General features: G+C 45.4%; 2 protein-coding genes across 14 annotated transcripts in view; one reads left to right on the top strand and one right to left on the bottom strand.

Annotated features, from left to right (window-relative positions):
• The window catches only part of BRD7 (bromodomain containing 7), a 35322-nt gene extending 21657 nt beyond the window's left edge, over nt 1-13665 (top strand). The window contains exons 7-17 of one of the 3 annotated variants that reach the window (XM_032424333.1): nt 1638-1822; nt 3028-3151; nt 3777-3852; nt 5942-6049; nt 6415-6550; nt 7009-7120; nt 9111-9167; nt 11221-11335; nt 11843-11986; nt 12508-12651; nt 12976-13665. In XM_032424333.1, coding sequence (XP_032280224.1) covers nt 1638-1822; nt 3028-3151; nt 3777-3852; nt 5942-6049; nt 6415-6550; nt 7009-7120; nt 9111-9167; nt 11221-11335; nt 11843-11986; nt 12508-12651; nt 12976-13031 — 1257 coding nt within the window. In that variant the 3' untranslated portion in view covers nt 13032-13665. The remainder of the gene's footprint in view (nt 1-1637; nt 1823-3027; nt 3152-3776; nt 3853-5941; nt 6050-6414; nt 6551-7008; nt 7121-9110; nt 9168-11220; nt 11336-11842; nt 11987-12507; nt 12652-12975) is intronic. The other 2 variants (XM_032424334.1, XM_032424335.1) reach the window with 2 other exon arrangements.
• A 505-nt stretch (nt 13666-14170) lies between these two features.
• Nucleotides 14171-16968, bottom strand: part of ADCY7 (adenylate cyclase 7) — a 47241-nt gene continuing 44443 nt past the window's right edge. For 10 of the 11 annotated variants that reach the window (XM_032424373.1, XM_032424378.1, XM_032424376.1 and 7 more), the window contains one exon: nt 14171-16848. In XM_032424373.1, coding sequence (XP_032280264.1) covers nt 16702-16848 — 147 coding nt within the window. In that variant the 3' untranslated portion in view covers nt 14171-16701. The remainder of the gene's footprint in view (nt 16849-16968) is intronic. The other variant, XR_004301802.1, reaches the window with a different exon arrangement.

Here is a 16968-nt window from a genome sequence, read left to right as displayed (position 1 = left end):
TGCGGGACTCGATCCAGGGACTCCAGGATCATGACCTGAGCCGAAGGCAGTCGCTTAACCAACTGAGCCACCCAGGCGCCCTCGGCAAATTTTTTTAAATACTACTCAGTTTGATAAGGATTCAGAGAAACTTTCGAACACTGATATATACATTGATAAAACTTCTCTGGAGAGCAGTTTGGCAGTAAATATCAAAAGCCTGATGACCTAGTGTTTCCACTTCTAGGAATTTTTTTTTTTTTTTTCAGTATAGATAACATACAGTATCACTTTTGGGAATTTATCCTAAAGAGAGATTCTTGAAGAGATTTAGTTATAGTGACGTTCATGAGACTTTCATTTGTAATAGTGGAAACTTGAAATAATCTAAATGTCTAATAGGGGAATATTAATTAGACCATGGTACACAGGATAAAATACTACACACTAAAAACATTTTAAAGAGTATTTAATGATATGGAGGGAAAATGATTGTAATTTATTAATGAAAAAAATTCATGTTACCAAATAATTCAGTATAATTCTAATTAGCTAATATGTGTAATGCTTAGAGAAATACTGGCATAATGATAAACAAGGTTTGTATTTTCTCCTCTACCCAAATCTTTGTCTACAATGAAATATATTACTTGGATAGTTTTAATAAGACTACCTTAAAATAAAAGTTCAGTAAAAATAGCAGGTCCGCGTTCTGGAGGCTCTCACGGTCTGCATTGCTAATTCAGCAGTGTGATGAGACAGGGCCCCTCATGGGACCCCAGAGCCCTGGCCTTCATCACTGGTTCTATGACCTTAGGTGAGGCATTTAGCATTTCTGGGCTATGTTGTTCTTATTTGAATGACCTCTGGTCCTTTCCAGTTCTCAGTTTCTATTATTCTGCAAAAGTCTTCCCTGGCGTTGCCATGCAGCCCTAAGGAGACTGCACTCCATATTTTATCCAGTGACAGTGCTCAGAGTTAAAAAGCAGAAGTCACTAGAAACAAATGTGCCTTCAGAAACCTCAAGCCCTTCACCACAAAGAAAATTTCACAGCATATCAATGCAGTGGAAAATTAAGTACGTGTTTCACAAAATAGAAACAAGACTTTTTTGGTAAGAACATTATGCTTTCTGGGAAAGAAACTGTGCTAGCAACCTTTTATTCTCCTGGAAGCATGTTGTTTTCACACAGAGAAAAATGCCAGCGTCCTCAGTGGTTATCCTAGGATACCAGAGTATAAGGGTACTTCACATGTTCACATCCTCTAGCTTTTGAAATACCTGATAATTCTTAAATTTCAAAAGATAAGCCATTCTGTTAAATACAAAATTTAAACATGCTATTAAACTAAATTCTCCTTTTTAAAGTTAGTATTGCAAAGAATACTTAGTATTTATTCATGCTTTCTCCTCTATGAACGTTTTGATGATGTAGTCAAGTTAAAAAGCATTCTCTTATGTTGGAAATTATCTGAATTGAAGGAATAGACTGTATTGCCCTGGTTCCCAAATATACTCTCTTGGTATAATTACATTTAATTGCTTTTCTTCCCTAGTTAATGACAGAGTAAGTGCAAACTCATATTGTGAGAAAGAAATGCATCACTTTAAAAATTAATGACAAATATGCAATGAGACTATTCTTGAATATTTTTAGGAGAGAATTCAGAGCCTGAAGCAGAGCATAGAATTCATGGCAGACTTGCAAAAAAGTCGAAAGCAGAAAGATAGAACAGACACCTCGCAGAGTGGGGAGGACAGCGGCTGCTGGCCAAGAGAAAGGGAAGACTCTGGAGATACTGAAGCGCAAGCCTTCAAGAGTCCCAATAAAGAAAACAAAAAGTAAAAAATCTTTGGAATATTTAAGTTAAACTATCTTTTTCAGACCAGTAAGGGGGAAAAATCCTGGTTCAGTGCCTGCCTTGAGAAGAGGTCTACCCGTGGTTGGTTGGTTTTTGGCATGAAAGTCCATTTCGGTGATAATGATCCCCGTCTTCTCCTACAAAGCATTATATGGAATTGTTTAAACATAGTTCAGAAAACGGTTCTGAATGTGTATTCTTATGAAAGTAGTTAACCAATAAATTATCTTTAGGGACTTACTATTAGTGAAATTTATTGAAATAGAACTCTGTTTAAGAAAAAATCTGTATTTCTTACCTCATTCCATAAAGGGGTTGAAACCGTAAATTCACAGGTGAAGCTACTTCCTAAACAGATGGGCTGTTGCTGAGGTGTGTGCGTGTTTTCCACCAGACATCACCTGGTAGGAGCGATAACTCAGTACTGGTCCCCCCCCCCCCGCCCCCCCGGCAGCCCCAGGCATGGCCGGACGCAGCTGTGGCCACCCGCTCACACCACTGACTCACTAGCAGCCCTGAGGCCCCGCATCTCACTGTCAACTCTGGAAGAGGGTTCTAGTGAGTAGGCTGGATTTCTGCTGGTGTAAGGCAAAGAGAGTAAACTTGTGACATATATTTATTGTATTTCTAAGATTTGTACAATTCAAATGTATTTTTTTTTTTTTTTAAGATTTTATTTATTTGACAGACAGTGACAGAGGGAACACAAACAGGGGGAGAGGGAGAAGCAGGCCTCCCACTGAGCAGGGAGCCCGATGTGGGGCTTGATCCCAGGACCCTGGGATCATGACCTGAGCCAAAGGCAGATGTGTAACGACTGAGCCACCCAGGTGCCCCCAAATGTATTTCATTTTAAATTTAGAAACTGGACTTTAAAAAGAAAATGATGTGTCCCTCCCCCTTCAAAATATGTTTGAGGTAGAGTCCATTTGTGTGACTGTATTGAGAAAAATGCTCAAGACAAATAGCGCTGGACACACAAAGGCGAGAGCTAAGCAGGCTGTTGGGCTGGCCTGGCTATGAGCGTGCTCCGGGCTCTCCCAGGCCCCCGAGGAACAAAGCTGTACTTGGCGACCGTAGGGCAAATGCCTCCGGTTGAGTTGTGCTCCTGTTTGGAATTCATTTTAATGTTTTCAAACTTACCTTTTTTTTTTTTTTTAACTTAGTATTAATGTATGTTTTCAGGAAAGACAAAGATATGCTTGAAGATAAATGTAAGAGCAATAGTTTAGAAAGAGAGCAGGAGCAGATTGACCGCATCGTTAAGGAATCCGGAGGAAAGCTGACCAGGCGGCTTGTTAATAGCCAGGTGACGGGGCTTTTTCTTTCTTTTCACTACCTACTGTCTGGTTGTCTGGGGCTTGCAGTTTTCAGATTGCTTGTGCACTTTTAACCCATACCATACCTGCCAAAGAGCTGTTCAGTACAACACCCAGAGAAGAAAATTATAATAATTTGTAAAGTACATAATGAATCTTTTCCTCTGTTACTGGATTTTAGTGATGTTAATGTGTTCTAAACTTGGAAAATGAACATTTATACTCTGGTCTCTTGAAATCATTGTTTAGCACATTGGTTTTAAAACCAAATGGATTAATACGTGACTTTCGACAGGTCACTCCCCTCCCCTGGTCTCCAGTATCTTCCTTTTTTAATAGGGTGGGCAGAGCGGAGGGCCCCGAAGGTCCTGCACAGCTCTTTACCAGCCTGAGGTTTCCCTAACCTTCATTTCTGCAGCCCATTAGCCCCTGTGTGTATGGAGCGAGGTGGGAAAGTCAGTATCCAAGTGTAACACTAGTAACTCATAATATTGGTTTGGCTAAATTTAAGGCTTTCTAGTGTGAGAGAGAGATATATATATGTACACGTACTTGCATATGAATGTGGTAAATATAAAACAGTTTACCACATTTGAATACTTTGGGTCATTGCAGTGTGAATTTGAAAGGAGAAAACCAGATGGAACAACAACATTGGGGCTTCTCCATCCTGTGGATCCCATTGTAGGAGGTAAGTTCACAGATCAGAATGTGCATGAACTTGCTGTTTGGCAACAAGCAGTAGCCCGGGTGACATTTTAAAACAGCAAGCCTGATACTGAGCAATCCGACTGTATCGTCATCCCCAAAGAACTTGGCTAGACATTGTGTAATTTGTGCTAATAGCTAGCCCGGCTTTACCTCATCTTAAAGCAGGTACTATGGAGATCCACTGTTCTTTAAAATACAAAGTCCTTGGAATACCAGACCCACCATTAAAGCCAAAAAATGACATAATTTATAGCTCTGGCTCTAAGAGACTATGTGTGTATGCTCAGTTATTTCAGGAGGTATCTCAAAACCCTCTTATTATAACATAATAAATTTGGCTTTTTAAATTCCAGTGACTAGAGCAAATATATATGCCCTGTAGTACCTTAGTAGTCATGGGATAACACGCATGACGACACCACGTCTTCCACTGCGGCTGGTAGGAAGTTGGTAAAGGTTGGGAAGCATGACTTTAGAAACCCCGGTCATATTTTTATTTTCTCAGATGGTATTTTAAGGGCGATAGTATAGGGATTCCAGTTTGAAATTTGATGTAAGAAAAAGAACTTTTTGTCATTCATCTGAGGGGGAGGGAGTCATGTGTCAGGGTAAGCAAAGGTGAGAATGTTATTTTGTAAATACCCATTTTCCTGCTGCCGTTAGAAGAGCAAGCATTGGGCATACGGAGACGAATGATGACACTTCGGGGAACAGTCTCCAGGACTTACCGTTCTGCTGCGGGCAGGGCCTGGGGGCTGGAAGTGGCACGCGGTGTGTCGTAGGAGACAACGGGAGGCACGCGTCCCTTCCCATCTTGTCTGCGGGGTGGGGCGTGGAGGCATGAACGCCGGTCACTGCGTGAAGAGCTGCCGCTCGTCTGCCGTGAAGAGGGCAGCTGTGACAGGACACAACAGAAAGGACCCGTCTAGTGTCTGGGGGCCAGAGAAGGCTTCCTTATTCCTTAGCAAAGTGATGCTTAGGTTGGTCCCAAAAAAGTGAGTGAGGGTGAGGGGCTGGGGGTAAGAGACATCGAAGCAGCTGGGAAGAGCTGGATGCATTTGAGGGCTAACCGGGGAGCCTCTCAGTGTCTTCGCGTATCGCACTCCGCTCTCGAAACGCCGGCGGAGTTCCTTCACTTAGAAGAAGAGGAACTGGTGCTGTCGGGGGGGGGGGGGGGGAGAAAAAAACCTCACTTTTTGCTTTTATGCGAACTTTGCATAGTAGAAGTTTATATGGTCTTGGATCAAAGGAAGTGCCGCCAGACTGAGAACATTGTGCTCTCTAGTATAGCTATGGTGGAAATTTGGTGGGAAGGGGATGCAACTAACGATTTAGGGGACACCTTAAGATCTGCCCCTTTCTGTGTGTCTAGCGGTCTGTCTGCCCTTGCTCTGCTGCCATGCATTTCCGGCTGCTGGAGGCAGGGTCAGCGTGGCCCAGGCCCAGCTGGCTCCGCACATGGCAGCAGCCCCCAAGGAGCCAGCATCCTGGTCTAAGGTGCAGGCTTTGCCCCTGTTGCTTCTCAGCTCCTTCTTCCTGCCAAATTCCAGACTGCTTGCTGAAAGGGAGAGAAGGCCCAATTTAGGTGTGCCACCTTCCTCACTAGTGCTTTCGGTTTATCACCGTGGTCACCTGTGGCTGCAGCCTCTGTTCCAGGGTGGAATAGCATGCCTCGTAGATACCAGTCTTTCCTGAGTAGATTATGAGTTCTTGTCTTGAATCAGGTGTTTTTCCTTAGTCTTTTGCTAACCTTTTCTACTGGTTTACTCCTATCAAAATAAAGTTTCAACCTTTAAATCCTTAATTTTTTTTTAAGCGAAATGCAACGTGATTATAAAGAATTACAAGAAGCAGTAGAGCATAATGAAAAGGACCAGGTTCAGGTCTTGGCTACATTCCTCCCTTGCTGAGATTTTCGTAGGTGAAAGATGGGTGTACGAAGGGCCACCCAGGCTCCTGGACAGAGTCACATAGACGGCATGAAGCAGTGTGCGTGCAGACAGCCCACAGAGCGCCCCCCGGGCTCCTTATCACGTGCATCTCCCACACCAGGCCTGCTCTTGTTTCAGAACCAGGCTACTGCCCTGTGAGACTGGGAATGACAACTGGAAGGCTTCAGTCTGGAGTGAATACTTTGCAGGGGTTCAAGGAAGACAAAAGGAACAAAGTCACTCCAGGTAAGGCTTCATGTTTCTCTCCTCGCTCAAGCATTTGGCGGGGAGAAAAGCATAATTACCATTTCTTTAACTCTTTTGGTGGTAGTTTTGCAACATGAATCAGCTGTTTTATTAACTTCGGAAGAAACTGAAAAATCAGCTACTAGTATTCAAAATGAGTTTTGTGCTTTCTTTCCTCTGTCTCTCCTTTGTGGGGAAAAAGTCACTTGAGTTGTGACTTCCCAAGGATCCGGGAGGGAAAATAGCTACCTTGGATTTGTTATACCAGTCAGTGAGGTAATAAAATTAGAAGGGAATGATCTTTAATAAAACAGAAATTAGATTGACACGCGAGTGACAGAACAGTATTTGCTTTCTGTCCACAGTGTTATACTTGAACTACGGACCCTACAGTTCCTACGCTCCGCATTATGACTCCACATTTGCAAATATCAGCAAGGACGATTCGGATCTGATCTATTCAGCCTATGGGGAAGACTCTGATCTTCGCAGTGATTTCAGGTGAGTGACCAATTCTTCAGTATCCAGAATGCCACGTTTTTCTGAAACACTGATAGATCTGTGTATATCCAAGGGGTGTGGTCCGAACTGGAGGTGTAACCTGGAGACTCTTAGTCCACATGTAAGTCCTGAGGTGAATAAGGTCACCTTAGGGAGGAAGTGAAGGGCAGGAGCAAGTCCAGGACTGAGCCCTGGAGCCTCCGTCATTGAGAGAGTCTTACTTCTCTTGGAAGGTTTCCCCAGGAGCATTTCATGTCTCTGAGTTCTTGATATTGTTTAGTTCGCTCAAGATGATAAAGGTAAATATATAAATAGGGTGTTGTACCTAGATGGAAGATTTTACACCGTGGCGTGTAAATTAAGGCGTGTCTGACAGAAACAGTTGGCTGGGATAGGAAGATTTCAGCCGACGGAGGTGATTTATATGGAAGTGACTTTCCCAACACACTCTCTTTCAGCATCCATGAGTTTTTGGCCACGTGCCAGGATTATCCCTATGTGATGGCAGACAGTTTACTGGATGTTTTAACAAAAGGAGGCCATTCTAGAACCCTGCAAGAGTTGGAGACGGTAAGAAGGCTGCTAAAGAAATGGGTAATTTATTATTGGCTCTTAGCATTAGTCACTCGGTGTTATGAAACCATGGGAGTCACCAGGGTGACAGCTGAGCTGCATTCCCCTGAAAAGCCAGGCCGGCCTGGGTGGGGACCATGGGTGGAGGACAATGAACGGAAACGGGTAAGTCAGCTACCAGGGTCTGTGAGGGCCAGGAGACTGTCATTATCTCCCGATCTTGGGAATGTAGGAATCAGAATGGGGTTGACGACTCAGAAGTCAGCTGGTGCTGTGTACCCTAACAAAAAAGGAAGTCTCGCTCACTGGCTTGGAACTGAATTGACTAAAATGATAGAGAATGTTCTTTTCTTTATTACTCAGTAACAACACAGTGGTGGGGCCACAAGGAAAAAAGAAGCTTCCGCTTTGCTCTGTTATTAACACTTGTAACCTGTCTCCAGTCCAGTCGGACATAGTTCATCATCTGGAATAATTCACACCCTCGGCTCCAAGATTAGAACCAGAAAATGTTCCTCCTGATAAGTAGAAGAGAGTCGAGCTCCAGAATGTCCTTGTCACCATAGTTAGAAGAACCCTGTGTCTCTGGGGGTCCTAGCTCTTCCTGAGGGCTGTGGCTGCTGCCACCTTGTCCTCTGCCGCACGTGGCTGCCAGTCCCTGGGGTGACTCTCAGCAGTGCTGAGTCAGCACCTCACGTTCAGTGAGAATTGCTGTACATGCAGGCTTCGTGCAGGAACGGCTTTCCTCATGTGGCCTAAAAAACATGCCACTTCTCATCTGTTCAGAAATATTTTTCCTCTGACCCTCCCAACAATCTGAATTAATAGTCTTGAGCTAAAATTGAATAGCTTTCATTTGGTTGGTAGGGCAGTAAGTAGATTTCAGATCTAAAGTTTCTCTGTCCATTGATCCAGCAGTTCTCAGACTATATCTTAGAAAATTAAAAAAAGTTATATGTAAGGATACATTGTTTATAATATAAAAAAATTGGGAATTGGTTAAAAAATCATAATACAACCTTTCAAAAAAAAATCACATCATTATTGATTTTCGGGCACGACACATTTGCCTGTTGTTTAGGTATGCGTGATCTCTGACGGCTAGGATTATGGGAAGCTTTCACATTCTCCACAGCATTTGAATATTTTACGGTAATCCTCTGCTATCCGAGAATATTGCTCTCTTAATGCAAATTAGTCCCTAGAGTGCCTCCTATTTTCTCCTTGCCATAGATTTACCTGTTGTTGAAAACCAACTCCATGGGGCGCCTGGGTGGCTCAATTGGTTGAGCGACTGCCTTCGGCTCAGGTCATGATCCTGGAGTCCCGGGATCGAGTCCCGCATCGGACTCCCTGCTGAGCAGGGAGTCTGCTTCTCCCTCTGATCCTTCCCCCTCTCATGCTCTCCCTCTCTGTCTCATTCTCTCTCTCAAATAAATAAATAAAAATCTTAAAAAAAAAAAAAAAAAAGAAAAAGAAAACCAACTCCATTTAGTAGGCACTTCTCTGCTATTTACCAGGTACCTTCATATATATATGTATAGCTTTTTGCTCAGACACAGATCATTCTTGAAGTTACCAGTAATAGGTACTCTTGACTCACAAATACTCTCAAAATGCCACTTATTGGGGCACCTGGGTGGCTCAGTCGTTAAGCGTCTGCCTTCACTTCAGGTCATGATCCCAGGGTTCTGGGATCAAGCCCCGCATCGGGCTCCCTGCTCGGCAGGAAGCCTGCTTCTCTCTCCCACTGTCCCTGCTTGTGTTCCTGCTCTCACTATTTCTCTCGCACTGTCAAATGAATAAAATCTTTAAAAAAAAAAAAAAAAGGTAACATTATATCTAACTTGTTTTAGGTTTAAAAAAATTCCAGTAATCCATATTCTTATTCCTTGCCTTGAAGCTCTTAATATTTTTTTTATTTTCCTTGATATTTACGTCTTTAATATATCTTTTAATAAAAAGCTGTTTGTCTTTATACTTCTAGCTATCACCCGAAGATGAAGGCCAGACTAGGACCCTTGACCCAGCAAAAGAAATGGAGGTGATTATATTTTATTCTTCATAAAAAATATTTAAATGGAGGATAAGCTAAAAGGCCTAAGTGATAAAGCTTTGTTTTAAAAGAGCATTATTTATTGCGTATCTCCGTAAATTAAAGCACTCTCTGCGTGTGGGGGGCGGGGCAGCAGCTAGGGCAGCACACGAGCATGGGAGCCTGGGGGCCAGCCCCGGGGACCGCACGGCGTAAATGCTGCACATGTTGTAGGAGTGCGGGTTGCAGAGGCCAGCTGCTCTGCATGGCTGAGGCGGCCCTCACAGAGTGCGTGCTGGGCCAGCTGGGCCTGGAAAGGTGAAGAGACATTCTCCCAGCAGGCGGTGGGAAGGGGGCTGAAACTGCATGGATAGTGACAGAAGCGGACGTGGGCGGAAGGGGCCCGTGTGCAGAGAGCGCAGTCGGCGTGTGAGCGCGGGGTGCCTGAGCAGAGGAGGGGAGGTGGGGAGGCCTGCACAGGTGAGGCCCTGACGACAGAGAGGTTACAGGCAGTGCCGAGAAGCTGAGGTTTTATCCCAGAAGACAGGAAGCTCTGAGGAAACGAGGGGAGAGGGGCTGGAGGAGGGGACCCAAAGAGCTCTGGGGCTTGTCTGAGCAAAACACTGACGAGCGTGGCAACACAGTAAAGACAAGTACAGTAGAAGTCAGGTCCACAGGACCTGGTGCGTGAGGTACCTCATGGCATCGTGAGCTCCCATCAAAGTGTGGGGAAAGGAGCTCCCCTCCAGCAGGGAGAGAAGCTGTACTCGGCGTCCCGCACAGGGGTGATTGGGGACGTTGTTGGGGCGGCGGGGGATTCCCAGATCTGGGTTGCAGGTGTGCAGGTCTGGAAGTTGTTGGTGGAAAGGGAGAGTTTCACTATAGTCATTCAAGTGGACGAGATTGTCCAGAGAGAACACTGGGTAAAGGTTGAAGGACAGAACCTTGGAGAAGCCCAGTAGGTGAGGTAGAAAAACCACGAAAAGAAGGACATGCAGGAAGGAGCCCAGCGAGAGGAGAGTGGAGGCTGTCATTTGTAACCTTCATCAGAGCGGGGTCAGCAAAATGATGGGGACAAAGGTAGGTGGCAGAGAGCTAAATGAGTGGAGGAAGCAGGGACGTGAGGGCAGATGGATGTGAGCCCAGTAACTCAGGGGAAGGAGAACTTGAAGATGAGCTCAAGGAAGGATAGATGTAGGTGGGAATGGTACCCACAGAACCATGTTTGCAAGGAATGAGGTTCCAGCAAGGTCATGTGCTTAGTGAGGGGGCAGGAACGCAAGAAATCTTGAGAATGGGAAAGGAGGCTGGGTAAAAAGTAGGGTGGTGGGGGTCCCGCAGATGGCAAGCCATAAGTATATACCGAGAGTTTCTCCCCACACACTCTTAGCCATAAGTAGGTAGAGAGATCGGGGGTTCACATAAATATCTGGAATGCAATGCCGAGCGTCTAAATGGAACCATTAATTTCTGGTGGCTTATCATCTGGGCTCATCTCTTCCTCAAAAGCAGTGTTGAGGTTATGGAAACTCTGAGTCTTGTCATTCCAAAAATACAACTCCACCCATTTTAGGATTTTGTTTCTCCCATGTAATACTGACAGCCTGGCTTTGGGGCCGGGAGGTGACCCAGGAAGTATCTCATGCTCGAGCTCTGCTGTGGGAGTGCAAGCATCCGCACTGGGGGCCAAAGCATGGCCTGTGAGCCTTGGAAACAGGAGGCATCGTCCCAGTCAGTCAGAAGCTCTTCGTGGCGTAGGCAGTACCAAGGCGCTCGTTCCTTTCATCTTTAGAGTGGCTGCCAGATGGAGCAAAGGATGGGTGTTTTGTAAGACACATCATTTCAGGAACGGAAAGTATGCGTTTGTGGATGGTGTTTGGCCCGGACTGGGGAATGGCACTTTGCAAGTATTCTGGGAAGACGGTTTTGTAGGTATCAAAATTGTAACTCCAAAGTAAATAGGTGGAATAACTTGGCCTGTAAACACAAACCATCTTAATGATTTCTCATTCTAGCAAGCCCAAATAATTCCTTTTTTTTTGTTTTTTTGTTTTTTTTAAAGCAGATTACCGAAATAGAGCCAGCAGGGCGTTTAGATTCCAGTAATCAGGACCGGCTCACAGCACTGAAAGCAGTAACAAGTTTTGGTGCTCCTGTTGAAGTTTTTGACTCTGAAGGTGTGTCACTTCATGACCCGGGCAGTCACAATTTAATGTCACATTAGTCCAGATTGACATAGCCGTTCACCACAGCAAGATCTTGGCTGGCCGTGCTTCTGTGAAGAGTGAAGCATGTCTCTGGTATTAATTTCATTGAGGAGAGAAGACTAGCCAATAAATAGCAAAACCCCAGAGCATAGGACTCACTTTACTGCACAAGATCAAACACAAGTGTGTTCGTGTTTTCTTTAGTGTGTTTTTCTTTTTTTTTTTTTTTTAAAGATTTTATTTATTTATTTGACAGAGACACAGCGAGAGAGAGAACATAAGCAGGGGGAGTGGGAGAGGGAGAAGCAGGCTTCCTGCTGAGCAGAGAGCCCGATGCGGGGCTCCATCCCAGGACCCTGGGATCATGACCTGAGCCGAAGGCAGACGCTTAACAACTGAGCCACCCAGGCGCCCCCCCCCCTTTTTTTTTTAAAGATTTTATTTATGTATTAGTGTGTTTTTCTTCATACCACACAGAAGCTGAAATGTTCCAGAGGAAACTTGATGAGACCACCAGATTGCTCCGAGAGCTCCAGGAAGCCCAGAACGAGCGTCTGAGCACCAGACCCCCTCCCAACATGATCTGTCTCTTGGGTCCCTCTTACAGGGAAATGCATCTCGGTATGTTACGCCTCCGGTAAGAGGAGAACCGGGGAATACTTAAAGGGAGAACCTTCTGAGAAGTGATACCACTGTCAGCAGAGCTGAAGTGAACCATGGATGGTTTCTTTTTTGAACAATGTGGGGGTTGGGGGTGCCAACTGACCTCCCTCCTCCCCCGTCCCTTGCAGTTGAAAATCCACGTGTAATTTTTGACTCCCCTCAAACTTTACTGTAATAGCCTTCTGTTGACTGGAAGCCTTACCTACAGTCAACTAACACGTATTTTGTACATCGCATGTATTACATACTGTTTCTTACAGTAAAGCTAAAGAAAAGAAAATGTTAAAGATGAAGAGAATAGGTTTACAGTCCTGTATTTATCCACAAAAAAAAAAAAAAATCTCTATCTGTGGACCAGCACAGCTCCAACCCCTGTTGTTCCAGGGTCAACTTCCTATTGGTCTTTTGATTTTTGTTTATTATCATGTAAAGGAACCACGTTTTAACACCTAAAACTGTTTTTCTTTTCTTCTCCCTAGCTGAACAGGTAACCAACAATCTGAAAGAACTTGCGCAGCAAGTCACTCCAGGCGACATTGTCAGCACATATGGAGTTCGAAAAGCAATGGGGATTTCCGTCCCCTCCCCCATCGTGGAAAACAACTTTGTAGATTTAACGGAAGGTATGTGCCCTGTGTGTCTGGGAGGACGGAGGACTGTTTAGAGTAAAAGGAACATCAGTCCTCTCCCCTCGAGTAATATTGGAAAGATTTTTGTCTCTGCGTGTTGATACTGTATAAACTTTTTATTAATTCTTTAGACAAGACGTAAAGGAAATAAAGATTTGACACATTTGCAAAAAAAACCCTACAATGATACCCTGGTAGTATATCTAGTCTTTAACCTTGGTAAAGAAGGGCTCTCAGCACTTATTCTTCTGGATGATACCTTTACCTTTTAATTAAAAGGGAAAAAGTGCTGAATGAGGCCGTAACTTTTCCTTTCAGATTTTGAAGAACCGAAAAAGACTGATGTTGCCGAGTGTGGACCCAATGGGATTTGAAGCTCACTGGTATTTCATTATATATTCTGTACATATTTTTTTCATTCTTAACTTGGAAATGCTTTTCAGAAGATATAAAATATTTGTAAATTGTGTTTTTAATTAAACTTTGGAACAATTAATTTTAATGTTCCAGAGATTGGACTTGTATTAGGTAATAAAGCTGAGCCTGGGACTATGAGCTGTGTTGTGCTGTCAGCTGAGTCACTCTTGACCTTTCCCCAGGGCTGAGGTGGTAGAGAAACACTTAGGAAATAAAACAGCCTTTTCAGGACCCTTCGTTAAAGCAGCAAGGCCCCCAAATAATTGAACTCCCTCATTTTACCACATTTGTCAGAACTCCTCGTTAAAGAAATTAAACCAAAGAGTTCTGACTCACAGATTTCCCCTTAGATGATTTATTCAAAGAAGGTCCTCGTGAGGAAGGACTAGGACGGACTCTGACCTCTTGCCATCTGGAGTGGGCCTGGGCACAGTGGGTCGGAATGACAGCGCTACTTCCTTAGGGCACACACGGGATCGGAGCTCAGACGCTTCTCTAAAATCCCCATCCAGTGAGATTTTTCCATCGTTATACCATGAAAACAAATACTAGTAGATTCTAAAATTACTTTAAGTGTATGTCCCCTGCATACCTGATGGGAATGATGTCCTCCTGTAGAAGGATGAGGTGACGTACCTCCCCATGCCACCCTCTCTCTCCCCCAACCCCCCAACATCACACCAGGAGTTTCATAGTACTAACCTGTCTGGTGGTCCTGTTTGGTTTATTTTTTTCCATTTTTGAGAGGGTCACTTAGGGAATCACAGAGCTTAAAGGAAAGTTTACGTTTCTGTTTACTGTTTCTCTCGGGCCACCTGTGCCTCAGCGTGTCCCCTGAACTGAGAGTCCTCTACTTTTATCTGAAATACAAAGGTCGGCTGCTTGAGCAGATGATAACGGAGTAGGAGACCAGGAGACATGAGGTTCTCTTCCATAACCAGGCACCACGCGGCAGCCTGCTTCAGGGAACCCTGCTTTGTAAGAACCCCCCTTCATCTCCCCCCCCCCCCCCCCCCCCGGGTGGAAGCGTTTTTATTTTCCTGACTTTAAAAACGAAGATTTAGCAAGAACAAGTGGGGTGAAGGAAAACTGATTCTCCAAGACAACCCAGTCTTAAAAACCTACTAAAAATCGTATGCCAAAAGAACTTCAAAATTGTTTAGTTATGTATTTTATCAAGTTTTTTTAGAGTTTAATAATTAATTTTAATCTTTCGATTATAATTCAGGCAGTGATTTTCTTAAACAGACCAAGAAAACTGAAATTCAAAACACTTCAGGACATTGTTTTTCCAAATCGCTGACTGAATATATGAAAGGCTAAACAAAGTAGAAACACTGGTACTTTATAAAAATGAAGTATAACATTTTGAAACAAATGTTACAGATCTATAAATATTCAGTATACAGAGTTATTCCTAGTTATTCGGATGTACCTTCTCAAAACCTGTTTTTGGACACGACGTATTATATACACCATGTATACAGTGGTTAATGATCTTAATTTTCTTAATGCGTAAACCAGAAAACTTCAGGTGTGACTTTCACTAGAGTCGGGGAGGCCCCCTTCACGCCTGCCCGTGACCCCTAGGAAAGGTCAGTGTTAGAAAAGATACTTGTCCTGTCATAAAACAAACAGAATGACACCTGTGAGGAAAGGGCCCAGCCCCTGGAAAGCACACTGAGCAAACGTGACTGCAGGTGCCTTTTAGGGTCCGTTCCACACGATAGTCGGCACATCAGAAACTCAAAACTTCCAAAAATGTGCTTATCGGAGCACCATGCTTGAATTGGAAATAAAAAGAGAGGACTGGATTTCTGTTGCTGGAGGAAAAAAGTAATTTAATATTGCAAGAGTAGAAGTAGGCCCACCTCAGAGAGACCCAGCATGCCTAGGTGTGTCCGGTATCGTATCCGTGACAGAACCTTCCTGACCTCCGAGGAGAGCCCTGCTGAGCGGCCCTGGTCACTGCCGATTTAAGTGTCCAGGTCGCAGTGTAGTACTCACCCGAAACCAGCCCTTTATATGAAAAGTTGGTGCAGAAAAGCAGTTAAGGGAGGTTACCCCTTAACAGCATTTTTGCCGTAAAATTCCTTTGTACAGCAAGTTCCTGTAATTCATTCATCTCTCTCCCAGTGACACGCAAGCCTCAGCCGCTGGCGCATCCGGCTCCTCTGGGCAAACGAGATAAGCCCCTTCTCAGGCTGATAAGCCGCAGACATGGCCCGAGCAGACAGTGGGTTCAGCTTCAGTCCTCCCTGCCCTTGGCTGCAACCCTGTGTCCGCTTTTGAAGCTTCCCATATGCAAGATTTCCTGTAATGGCTGGGGGTTCCCGGAGGACCCCGAGCTGGGAATCCCTGCTCTGCAGTGAAATGCAGCTGTGTGAGAAACCCCGGGCGCACACTGCTGATGAGGCAGCAAAGCTGATCCAGAAAAAGGAATGGGCAGTTTGGTTCCTTCTCACCTGGAAACACAACTCAAGCCAACTTCTGAGTCTTTGAGAATTGAAGCGCTGTGAGACGCATCTCGCAGACCTGGCATTTCGCACTCGCCTTGATTCATGCGGTTCAGAGCAAGACCAGCCCAGCATTTCTGAGCGGGCTGGCTTCCCACATACGGGAACCTCTTTGCACGCTCATGTGGAGCAGAAGCTTTTCGTTTTGAAGCTCTTCAAGTTAGGTGTGAGGACTAAAGAAAAGGAAAGAAGTGCTACAGGTTGCCTGCGTCCTGTCTGCACAGATTCCATTCCTTTCCACCACAGAAGCGAAGATTTAGCGGAAGACTGCAGGGGAGAGCCCCACACACGGGGGAGCAGTCGGGGAGGGGCTAGGAGGTGGTGCCTCATTTCCTGGGCCACGCCACCGCCTGCCTTCTTGCCGTGAGCCACACTCCAGGCCCAACCCCCGGACGCTGGACGGTAGGTTCTCCTTCCGTGTCAGTAGTTAAAAAGAGTACGCTGGAGGGAAGAGACTTTGTCTAGCATCTAAGAACTCATTAAAAAGGATAAAACCTCCACCAATAGTATAGCCATTTAAAACAGACACACGCTAGAGATGACAAGAGGTAGCAGGTGCCCGCTGTGGTTTTTCCTCCCTGCTGCGTGAAACCACAGATTGAAAACAGCCCTATCAGCTCTATTTACCGAAATGCCTGTGTGAGCAATGCAGAATCCTGTGGCTGATCCGCTGGCGCAGAAAGGAGTACCCAGCCCGTCCTGGACGACTTGTCCTAGTTCTGTACCTAGAAAAGACCAGGCCCGCGTGTGCAGCTCGCAGGCCAGGCAGGGTATGTACGGCTCATGCTCTGAGATCGCCACAGCCCCTAGGGGACTGAGCATCCGGACCTCATGAGTGAGCCTGTCCACGCTGTCTAGAGGCTGTGGTGCAGACTCGGACGGCACAGAGGTCCTGGCTGCCTGTGGACGGCAAGGCTCCGTGGTCGCCTCAGGCGAGGGTCTGATGCACGTTCCCAGGAATCCTCTAGCACAAATCCGAGGAAGCTCCGCATAGCCATCTGCCGGGGTAGTGACGGCCAAACCCTCGGAATGCCTTTGTGACTGGCGTGGGGCTGAGTGCTCCCCGTGGCTTGCCTCCGCTTCCAGCATGTTCTGCACCTGCCAGAAGCCCTCAGTTGAGTCCCAGTCCTTGGAACTTGGCGGTGTCTGTACAGACAAAGTAAGTCCTCAGCTCGCCTTTGCCTTTGACGTTGATCAGTCCCCGGCACTCGCAAGAATAACCTAGTCCCTGGAGGATGGTGCAGGTCTCTTCAGTAACCTGAAAAGAAAAGGCCAACAGTCTTGGGAAGCAGGAAGAACACCTGCTGTGGGGGGTCAGGCAGAAACCAGCCCCAAGCAGCACACATGTCTGGTGTCCCTCAGGCACGTCAGGGCTGGA

The sequence above is a fragment of the Phoca vitulina genome, unplaced genomic scaffold (genome assembly GCF_004348235.1).
Source record: "Phoca vitulina isolate PV1807 unplaced genomic scaffold, GSC_HSeal_1.0 scaffold30, whole genome shotgun sequence".
NCBI classification, from domain to species: Eukaryota; Metazoa; Chordata; class Mammalia; order Carnivora; family Phocidae; genus Phoca; species Phoca vitulina.
This window is presented reverse-complemented; position numbering and strand designations above follow the sequence as displayed.